Source organism: Cupressus sempervirens, chromosome 9, assembly GCF_028749045.1.
Source record: "Cupressus sempervirens isolate cs-2001-9-10 chromosome 9, ASM2874904v1, whole genome shotgun sequence".
NCBI classification, from domain to species: domain Eukaryota; kingdom Viridiplantae; phylum Streptophyta; class Pinopsida; order Cupressales; family Cupressaceae; genus Cupressus; species Cupressus sempervirens.
Genome location: NC_143126.1, coordinates 181,340,723 through 181,352,742, shown reverse-complemented (window position 1 = coordinate 181,352,742; position 12,020 = coordinate 181,340,723). Strand labels below are relative to the sequence as shown.

Genomic DNA, 12,020 nt, shown 5'->3' with positions numbered 1-12,020 from the left:
TCGCCAAGAATAGAGAAGAGAAAAAGGAACTGGTGAAATGCAAGACCTGCTATGAAATGGATTCAATTAAAAAGCTTTGGAGGTATGTGCTGAGGGCTATTATTGAATATATATCTTTGGATACTAGATTTCATAGGGTTAGAACCCAACACTTTGTTTTACTTAATCATTTTCATTATGGGGTTAAGGTTTCCTTTCCATTTTATTTGTATTCTTCTATGCACAAGAGTATTTTTAGGCACAGGAAAAAACCTACTTCTAACTCAGCCCTACATGAGGGTTTACTGCTCTTGATATATGAGCATTTTAAGGCTCAATCCAGGAGTAAAACCCTGGCTCATGTAGGGATTGCTTCTAAGGACACGGGGAGTTCTAACTTCTCCTCAGATTCGGAAGAGGTTCAAAGTATAAGCTTGAAGGAGAAGGAAGCTTATCACTCATCCGGAAAGAAGGCATGAGTAAAAGATAAGGATACACTTACTTCATCTCAGGTTCCGAGTAGGAAAAGTCCTAGGGGCCTTGGGCCCGAAATTGTTGGTTAGGGGGAAGAGGAATATAATGAACAAGGTGAAGGCATGGATACAAATGAGGAGAATAAGTGTGAGGAAGATGAAGATAGAGAGGAGCCAATAAAAAACCCTAGAAAGAAGCAAAGGAGGATGAAAGAGGAGGACATACCCTTAGAGGGGAAAACTGATTCTAGTTCAGAGATTTCAGTGATTCCACCCTCTCCAAGTCCCCTATAGGAGCATGAAAAGGAGAAAATAGAGGAAGTGGTGAGTTGGTTATAAAAGATAGGAGTTTGGCTTGAAAAAATTTCAATGTCAGAACTTCAAAGATGGGGATTGTGAGATAAGTCATGAATCCACAAATCTTTGAAGAAAAAGAAGGAAAGATCTAGATGGAGGAACTTATTGATCCGACGCTCGTGGCCATCACTAACAACGCAAGGGAAGTGGGAATGAACATTCTTAACAATGCAAGAAATAACATGATAGACAATTTTAGATCAATTAAATCATTGTTTCATGAACTAGAGGAGGCAAAAGAAAGAGCGGGATAGCTAGAAAGCTAGGGGAAGAAATTTGAGAAAGGGAATTTGATAGGTCAAGGGGATGCTATCAGGTTGGTCAAAAAAAGGATGAAAATTTTGGAGACTTACAACCATAATATGGCTAACTAGATGATCTATATTGTAAACTCTCTCAATGAAAACATTGTTACATCATGTAGATCCTGACTAACAGATGACTACAACTCCCCCCACCCTCAACCATATCAGATACATCAAACATAAATATAAAATAGACACACACACCATACACATGCAAATATAGAGTAAGTATAATAGTAAATCACAAATATAAATAACATCATATTCTAACATGAATATCTCATCATCGTAAGGAAATAATATACATCTTTCTAAGACACATCATATGACATCATCATAAAAGTAATTTCTTTAACTAACTAAGAGCAATTAAAGCATCATCACTACAAGTAGGAAATTGTTACAACATGACATTTTCAATTACTCATTAAAGTATTGAATTTCAAATATCAATTAAGGGCTAACACATCTATAGAAGATGTCATATAAAAATTTAACAACTAAATCTACAATGATAGCAAAAGAGACATATAACAATTGAAATTGATGTCATTTACAATTATAATAATTTTTCATATCTATAAAAAGATTTTTAGAAAACATTATATTAATTTTTATTCATATATTATTCCATTTTATTTATTGGCTAGTAAGAGTCAAGTTATCTAAATAATAATTCTATATTCAAGAGTATGGGTAATATTTTCATCTAATATTCTAACAATTTAATCTTAGTCAAGTTTTAAATTTTTAAGAATGATAAACAAAGATTTTTCAAAAATATAGCTATTCATTGTAGAATCAAGAGCATGCTTTATAATTGATTAAAATTGAGTATAATTTTTTTGTAAGGTTTAAATCAAGGATACCTACTCATCTCTTATCTTTGGTCCCTAATTGAGATCGGTCCTTTTAAAAAATTAGAAAAACTATAGTCTTCAGGTCTATTACCTATAGTGTCCACACACGTATGATATGTATTTCATAGAAAAAAATATTAATAAATAATTTTGAAACTTTCCTTCTTCACTTTCAATTGATCAAGAGACATATTTTTCTAATTTTTAATTAAATTTTACTAAAAGATATTAATATAAGACAATAAAAAATGTAGAAATAAAGAAAAAGCATTTTAATAAAAATATCATCTCAAACCATATGATTATAAAAATATTGACACAAATTTTTCAAAAAAAAAGGTTAATTAGAGATAACGAAGTAAAAACATTAGTCTCCGGAGAGACTAATAATAATAACATTCTCATCAAATGTAACCCACACTTCATATAGCAAGATTATCTAATCAATGTCAAAATACCATTCGTTCGTTCAAATTGTCCTTGTCTTCATAACTGAAATGTTAACCCCTCCTGTATTTTCTACATGACATCCGGCATGCACAGTCAATACATCTTGTACAAATAATTGACGTTATCAAAATAACAGATTTTAGAATTTAAAGCAATTAAAACTTCTTAAATGGAATCAGGCGATTCCAAAAAACCTTAAATCTAACAGAAACCCACTGTAAACCTCGAGCGAACAATCATTCAGTCGAACGCATAAAAATCATCTTCATCGTCATGCTGACCGTAATATGGTCCAGGAATCACTGGAGGTGTGGCTTTAAGAATCAATGTCCATTTGACACCATCGAAGAAAGGGTGCTCCTTGATTTCAGAAGCTCCTCTTTCAAATCCCAAGCGTTTGGAAGGCTCTTTAGTCAGTAACTTACTGATCAAGTCCTTTGCAGCATCACTCACTTTTGGGTTCTCAGGGAAAGGAGGAGGCTTTTCCCTTATATTCATAGATGTATCGTTGTCATCCTCACCCAAAAATGGTGTTTTCCCATAGAGAAGTTCATAGAGTAAAACCCCAAGAGCCCACCAATCCACAGCACTTCCATGGCGCTTGCCCTCTGCAACCTCTGGTGCCAAGTATTCATATGTTCCCACCATTGACATTGCACGGACACTTCTTGGTTCTGTCTGCATCTCTGGCAAAGAAGCAACCGCACTTATATTCAGCCTTGGAGACATTTCACTGCTTGGAAGCCTTGGAGGACTCCCCTTGTTCAATTTTATGAAGCCCTTTAACAGCCCTACGAAGGACAAACATCCTATTATTTCTTTGTGACACTCAATATTGTCTCCTTTTTCTCGCCTGCTGAGAAGCTTTCTCAGAGGATGAGAAAATTTGTTCACACTTGGATTGAAATGGCCTCTCTTGGCTAGATCAAAATCAGTCAAAGTTATGTGCCCATCTTCTTTTAGCAATATGTTTTCTGGTTTGAGATCTCTGTATACAATTCCTAACATGTGGAGGTATTCCAATGCTATAAGGACCTCTGAAGCATAGAATCTGTGGTATGAAATAGAAATGGTCATTGGGTTAGAAAGTTTGGAAATTATCAACCATAGAAAAACCCTAAAATAATTAACCATGCAATTGTTAACCTGCTTAGAAACCTTTGAACAGTTTCCTCTCTTATAGTAACATAAAGTAGTAAACCTCTTAATCTACATATTTCTTCCAAATATTATGATGCCATTTATAAAACCACCAATTGAATCCATTCAAATTTCAAATAAATCCCATATATAACAAATTACCTGAACTATATTATTTGGAGAGACATCATACTGAAAAACATGTTGTTGCAGGGAGGCAGGCTGATAGGAAAACACTGTCGTACTAAGCAAACAATTCCATTTAACAAGTAGTGAAAGTGTAGATTAAAAATGCATTGCCTTTTCTAAGAAAGGGGAGATTTGGTTAACATGACAACTTGAAAATTTTCATAAAAAATGATTACAGAAATGAGAATTTCCGAAGTGATCGGTTGAACTAATAAATTCTTTCAAAAGTTAATCTCTCTGCAAAAGACGCATACGCTTTGTCATATTTTGTTTTAAGAACAGTGTCAAGGAGAGCATTATCTAGGATAGACGTTAATCAAGCCAGGAGAATATGGGGATTTTATGAGTGTTGTTGCATTGACCAGTTCTCTTTTTATAAAGATTTAAAACATCAGAGAGACGGGGGAGTTTTATTAGTGATGTTGCATAATTGCACTGACTAATTCTCTTTAAAGAAAAATCAAGAACATCACAGAGCCTTTACAAGTTAAACAAAAACCACAGAAATTGATTAAACTATGTGCATGTATCAATATATAGAAACTTGTTAAGGAAACACATAGTTTTTATCTAAGATTTATGTGAATAAGAGCTAAGCTGATATAATCAGACTACATAATCTGTTGAGTTTGTCCGTTGAGCACAGAGCTGCCTGTAAAGAGGATGTTTAATATAAAATAGGTATAAATATAGGCGGAGAAATAGGTTTGATGGTTTTGGCGACCTAAACCTTGAAGGTTTCTAGCATGGTTGACCTGACCTGAACAATTAGCATAGACAAGCTTTGTGAACATTTTAAAAGGCTTGAAATTGACGATCCAAACTTAAGGATGATTGGAAGCATATTGAGGATTATCTTAAAAGGTCAAAGCACAACTATTTTAACACTCACTGTAGACCAATATCAATATAGTGTAACAGTCCTATCTGTAAATAGGTAAAAAAATCATACTTACAGAAAAACACCAATATTGTATGCTAGAAATGATCTTCATTACCATAAACTCTAAAGGATTGGCACAGGAGATAGTTTACAACATTCAAACCTCTGAAAAGTTAATATGAAGAATCAGGAGAAGTTCATGTCCTGTATTGTTATGATGATATGTATACCTCAAAAGATATCAACCTGAACTTATACCCCTATATCAATTGAAACATAATGAACCCTGGATAATTTGAAACCCTGTCCTCAGAACATGATAATCCACAAAAAGGCTACAACCAGTGTCTGAGATCGATTATAAGAATCAAAGGCTACAAACAATGCCCCAAACGAAACCAAGATTCTACACACATCGCTAACAGGAAAAACACAAAAGAAGACATACCGTGCATCTGCTTCAGAAAAGCAGTTGTTTCTCTGTTTTCGCTGAAGTCCATACAAGTCACCACCTGGGCAGTAATCCATAACAGCAACAGTAGAGGGCCCCATTTGAAACGAATGATACAACACGGGAAGAAATGGATGGTCTAACATCTCAAGTATGTCAATCTCATTCTGAATACCTTTCGCCTTGTTAATCTTCTCAAGAATCACTCTGTTCATGGTCTTCAATACAAAGTAATGGGGAGTATTCAGAAGCCGAGACAGGAAAATGTGCCCTACACTCCCCTCTCCTATTTGCTTTATAATCTCAAAATGCTTAAAAAAGTCGATTTCAACCATTTTAGTTAGGGCTTCTATGGCCTCCCATTTTGCACCGCTTGCTTGGCTCGGTTTTCTCTTTGCTTTAGTTTTTGGACTGTTCATATCTGCGCCATTGCAACTGGAACCAACAATTTTATCATTATTACAATTACTCTTCTGATCTGCCCTTCTGCTTTGCTGCTCAGATTCAGATAGAGGAGACAGCCGTTTATAATTGTGTGAAGACATTGTTTTCTTTGAAGCTTCTTTTGAATTGCCCGAACTCGCCAATACACTGTTAAAGTAACTGTTAGATGAATTCTTAAACCTCGAATATTTATGTGACCCGACGATTTCTGCTGTGCGAAAAAACCCTGAAATTGTTCAGGCGAAGAAAGAATGTGGGAGGACTCTGTTTTCCCGGGCTCAATAATAACAAGTTATATGAGTGGCCGAAAATAAACCGCGAATTTTGTTTTTAAATTGATAAGATGAGTGTGACGTTTCGATTACTTTGTTTTTATTAATTGTTATTATTATTATTATTATTTTATATAAAGATCTTCACTTTTTTGGAGAGCCTTTTGTGCCGACTTCTAGACATGCTAAATCATTGATCTCTATAAATTTGGCTGGTTTCTTTAAATTTGTTTGGTTCTATTCACAAACTACATTTATAAGATTAGCTCTAAAAACCCATTCATTAACCATGTTTAATATAAATTAATTTTCAATATTAAAAATGAGGGTAAACAATATTGATAACATATTACAGTATTTTTAAAATATTACTTTTCAGAATTAAAGAGATCAATGTTCTTGACTATAAGAATTTTGGTTTTCTAAATTTTTTAATTTTAACTCATAAATGTGGAACTAAGATACATCTAATTATAAATCATGTTTAGTAAGAGATTTAAAATATTATATTTCTTATATTAGGAAATATGTATATTTTTATTACAAATGTAGGAAGGATAACATAGATATGTATTAAAATTTTGGGGTATGTCCCTTTTATATGTGTATTTTGTAAAGGATTAAGGTGTTGGGCAAAACTTGAGGTTTTCTTCTCCATTATTTCCTTCCAATGCTCGTTTGAACAGAGATCATCTCTACCTGTAATTTTTCTATATAATCAAAGGCTTTGATGGTTTACAGATTTTAAAAAAATAAATTATATATATTTTTTTATTTTTATTTTTTTATTTTTTTATAGGTAAAAGGTCTTAAGATCCAATTGTTTAAAATAAATTTGATATCCATTTTTGTGAGATATCTAAGATTAGGGATGGTTTATTACTTTTAATTATAATTTAACTAATTTAATCATTTGACGCCAATTTTTTAACTTCCATATTTGTAGTTCAACTTTTTGATATCCTTATTGAAGTGCCTACCAAAATAAAATAAGCTAAGATCATGTTAGAAACATGGTTAAACATTTTCAAATACAAATCAACATTTTCTAATCTACTGTACAACCAAAATATACTTTAGTAAATTATTTTGATTATACATATTTATACTTTATTTTATTTTTCTTTTGATTATTTTAGGACATCTATATTTAATCTTTATTAGATTATATCCCGAATAAATATTTATCCCTCTACTATTATTAATGTTTAAGTGTAATTGTTTTTCTAATTGTTAACTTATTAATTTTGTCTTAATTACCTATAAATATGTTTGGTGATTGTGTCTTCGAAAAAATTGACTATATCTAAGGCATACTCAAGTTTACAATTTAGGATCCAACTAAGGGTTTCCCTTTTTCTTAAGGCATTTAAAATAATTTGTGAATCACCCTCGATAATTAGGTTCTTAATTATGATATCTTGACATAGTCTTAAGCCTTCTATTAGGGATCCTAATTCTACTAGATTGTTAGATACTAGTCTGAGGGGTTTAGCACATTTAATTAGACATGGTCACTTATTTGAATAAATTGTGCATATATGTATATTTTATTAATAGGAAAATGATAACATAGTTTTAAAAAATGATATAAAATTGCTCCCTCTAAAAATCATTCACCAAAAGACAAGGGCCTACAACACAATGGTAACTGTGAGCCTCTTATCAAATAGATCTTGGGTTCAAATCTACTCACCCTTAATAAACAATAATAATAATTAATCACAACACATAATAATTAACCTTGGCTTCGGTCTCTTATTGAAAAAAAAAAAAAAAATCATTCACCAAAACTATGGGTTATGCTAGGATCTCCCAACCAAATCAATTCACTCAAAGACAAGGGTCAAACATAGGAAACAAAAAACCTTATCCCCCTTTGATAGGTACATACAAGAGCAAAGTACACCATTGCAATCACTTTGCAAAAAATATGTCTAAACATGTAGGTAGAACAATGAAGAATTATGAGAATAATACCTTGTAATGCTTGAAGTGCAAGTTATTATTCAAAGCCAAGAAATAAGGGAATTTACAAGACGACTTGGTAAATTGGTGGCACTAATAAGTGTGGACAGTACCTCATGCACATTCATGTTTATTGTCCTCTTCATTGTCTTTGAATCTCTTGAACACCCTCTTAGTTTTGCATAACCAATGCCTCTGCTAAGCTATAAGCTCTAATTCCTTTAATAAGAAAATAGTCATATAGATCGTGGAGGCTAATTTGGCCTATGTCTCTCTAAACTATTTTTTCTTCATTTGCACCCCAAAGGAGGAATAGACAAAGAGGAGCAATGAAGTCCCCCACATATATACTATCCCCCACCCCTTGACACTATGAGCCCTTTGCCTAGTATTATAGCTATGTTGGGGAGAAGAGACTTCATTCCTCCACATTACTCTCCTTTCACATACTGCAAAATGAGTCTAGTATTGGGATAAATGCACTAAGTTACTAGTAAAAAAAGCACAATATTTCATGTAACTTGTTTTCGTAATTTGAAATTTGAAGTCATATGGCTTAGGGAGTTGAGCCTAATTTCTTCAATTAAGAACTATATATTTTTTGTTTGGTTTTATCCAAGCTCATTTTTAGTGTTGAAAATGACTTGATATTGACTCATAGCTTCCCAAATAACACAAAAATTGAGTGTATTTCCCTCTATCTGGCAAGTTTTAAGAGTTTATACCAATTTGTAACTATTAAAGTTGATGAAAGATCAACCACATAGCTCCCAAGAATCACCTACATGCAAACACCTATCACAGAAAGAGAGAAACAAAAGCTATGGAGGTTAGAATTCCTAGATCCGTAGATGTGACATTATTGATGAGCAAAAAAAGAAATTGCTATAATCAAAAGCGAATCAATAATCACAAAGAGATCAATCCTTATAAAGGAGATCAAAACCTTAATAGGAATCTAACCTAGGTTGCATGATAAGAATAAATAAAAGAATTAATTATTATATGCCCAAAGTTCAGCTTAAGTAAACTAGAGATAATAAGTGACTTAATAATTAAATCAATATGATTTAATTAATAAGGAAAAACTTTAATACTCTAACACCTCCACTTAAGATGAACTTAGGGAGTAGCTAAAAACCTAGACACCAATATAGAAAGTAAATTTAGGTCCTACCAACAAAGCTTGATGAGGTACCCAAGCACAACCAAATCTCTGAAAAGAGGAGAAATGGAGAAAATGACATGGGAAAAACCCTACTCCAAAAAGAGATAGAAATAATTCTAAAATTAGCTAGTGAAGGACTGAAGAAGCCTCCAAGCTAGGGAATGACCCAAAAGATAGGAACAAAGAGGATGATCATTTAGAACACCACTTAAGTATGTAGAATCTGCGTAGCTACGTCAAAAGTAATTGTTGATCTAAAAAACCTGCACTAAAATAGAACCTGACCAGATAGAGAAGATTATAATTTGCATCAAATCAAGAAGCACATAAAAGAAAACAACTAAACTCAAAGATAAATATGGCTTGAAACACCAAATCCCAAAGATTTGATTAATCAAACATGGAAGGTTGCATACTATTGTGGTGTCCACAACACATTCCCCATTCCTCAATAGGCATGGGGACGCCCTACTTTTTTTGACTCCTGGACTCATAGTTCGAGAGTTGGGAGAAGAAATATGATTATAGCTAGGAGTCTTAGAGTCAAAAAATTCAAAAAATAAAAATAAAATTGCGGGCACGCTTTACACAAGAGAGAGGGTTATAAAACCCTCCCTCCACTCCTTGTTTTCCTCATTTACACAAGAGCAAGGAGGGAGAGGTATGAATGCATTGCCCCCCCCCCCCCCCCTTCATAGTCAAGTTGTATGCCCATGAGGTGTGTGCGCGTTGCGCGTGAGTGGCGCACTGATCCTGCGTTGCAAGAAATGCTCTTTTGGGCATGTGCACAGTGCCTACATGGCACTCCTGCAAGACGCACCGATTGCGAGTGGCGCTCGCACTGTGCCCCCTTTTGGGCATGAGTGTGAAACCTGCGCGTGAGCAGTGCCATGCCCGCATGCCCTTTTGGGCACGTACACCTGACTGCGCCCCTTTTGAGGGTGCGCTTGTGGCTCCCTTTAGCATGAGTGCAACGCTTGTACCCCTGTGTAAGCAACGCATGCATGCGAGTCGCGCACCCTTTTGGGCCCGTGAGCAGCACACCCAATCGTGCATGCACGCGTAGTGCCTGCACCCTTGCCCCTTCTCCAGCTCTATTAAATAATTTATTTAAAAAAAAAAAAAAAAAAGTCCCTAAGGGGTATGTTTCTTTTTCTTTTTCGATATCTAATAATTAATCATGTTTTTTTTTCATGATGCACAGGTAATTTAATCAAATGGCATCCACATTTGGGTTAGCAACAAAACCAGTTGTTTACAAGTTCTAAGGTGTAACCCTAAAATCATAGTTACACCATGAGTACATTGAGATTAAAGACACAGAACTTGGACATACGGACTTGGGAGAATTCTTGAGAGTTTTTAACAATCTAACCAAAAGGTCATCCTTGAGATCCACCCTAATCCACTCTGGATTAATAAATGGAGCATCACATCCCAGCACCATGCAGTTAGTTGAATTGATTATGACCCTATCTTGGCATTTTCTTCTTGTTGAAAGAGTGGTAAAGAGCGTCACTAGGTAAGTGGTCTTGGATCTATAACCTGATAATATTGAGAGGGTTTTTCATCTACCCAGAGCCGATTAGTTCATCAAACTTTCGTATGAAGCAGCTGAGAGGTGGCATAAAGAGCATTACTAGAAGGCGATCGACATCATATATTCCTCATACTTCATTGAGAAGCCACCTTAGGGGAAGACAATCAGAAAAGTGGATATGACTTGAGGATACATGAAGGATGACATTGAATATTCAATCATTCTCCTGAGCAGAGTTATGGGATTTCCTGTAGTGGGTCATCTCACTCCATTAATGGTCAACTTCATTGAGATCATTAGACATGCAAAGATGCCACTGAATTGGGCCACCACACTTAGTGAGAACTTGTGTGACTAGTTGCAGATAGTAAAGGACAAGAAAAAGTTCTATATGACTTCTTATATGGTATATCTACTTGCAGCAAGGGCAATCGACTATGTCAGGTTGTACAAGAAGGGCAGTATGCAGGACCCTAATGCATGGTCGTATATAGTTTATCGTCAGCTGGTGAAGAAGAAGCTCTCACCGCAGAGCAAGGAGTACAAAATTGTGAATGATGCCTTCGTCTTTGCCATCATTTGATTCATTGAAAGGGATTATGGGAAGAGGTTGTTCGATGAAGCTAAGATGCAGATCATAGCTCTCGGTGCATATTTCATCCAGTTCTAGACATTCACATACATTCAAGTTGGTGGTGCATCCATCAATCCAAAGAAACTCCCAAGGTACCCAAGTGATAAGTTTGTTCTGATGGAAATATCCCGACAGATTGAGTCAACATATGAGAGGATCAAAAGAAAATGGAGGCCTTGTAATAGGACTATACCAGGTAAAGAGAAACTAGGATATCTCGATTTTTGAGTGGAAATGGGAGAATTATCCTCTTGAAGAATATAACTCTCCCTAGCCTTTCTTTGACAATGTTGGTAAAGTGGAAAACCTGGCAGGAAAAGAGTTCTACCACTAGGACACCATTGAAGATCATTGGATGAATGCCACAAATGACTATGATGTCTGTATCAGAGACTATTGTAGAATGACTTTGTATTGAGTAGAGAAGGCTCTCCATTTGACCATCTTGGATGAGATAAGGCTATAGGACTCGCAGGAGCTACTGGATCCCCTATTCAATATAGATAAAGTTGGCGAGACAACCTTGAGGATAGGGGTGTTACTATAATCAAAAGAAGTTTGAGGTTATTGCATGCTACACAAGAGAATTTTGATAAGATTGTGGCAATTTTGAGGCAGGACTTCAGTATCATGGATGAGGTATGTGCATGGAGTAAGGATTTACAAACTCTACAAGCCATAAAAGGGAAAAGGTACTGCATTTTGATTGATGTATATATTGAAGAGGAGTTAGACATGATAGATGATTGGATAGAAAAGATTGTAGATGGAAATAAAGTGATGGAAACATTGCATGATGAAATAAATAGGCTCAAGGAACAAGCCCAAGAGAAAATTTTGGAAGTAGAAAAGTTGTACAATGATACATGCTTGGACATTTTTGAAGATGAAGAATGAGAGAAACTGT

The 12,020-nt window shown here is 34.8% G+C and overlaps 1 protein-coding gene across 1 annotated transcript; it reads right to left on the bottom strand.

Moving 5' to 3' along the window:
* Positions 1–2,372: 2,372 nt before the first annotated feature.
* LOC149538070 (serine/threonine-protein kinase D6PKL2-like) lies at positions 2,373–5,797 on the bottom strand. The gene is made up of 2 exons (XM_089802306.1): positions 5,085–5,797; positions 2,373–3,475 (listed from the first exon to the last, which is right to left on the bottom strand). The coding sequence occupies exons 1-2, from the start codon at positions 5,630–5,632 to the stop codon at positions 2,665–2,667; spliced, it is 1,359 nt and encodes a 452-aa protein (XP_089658432.1). The 5' UTR covers positions 5,633–5,797; the 3' UTR covers positions 2,373–2,664.
* Between the last annotated feature and the right edge of the window lie 6,223 nt (positions 5,798–12,020).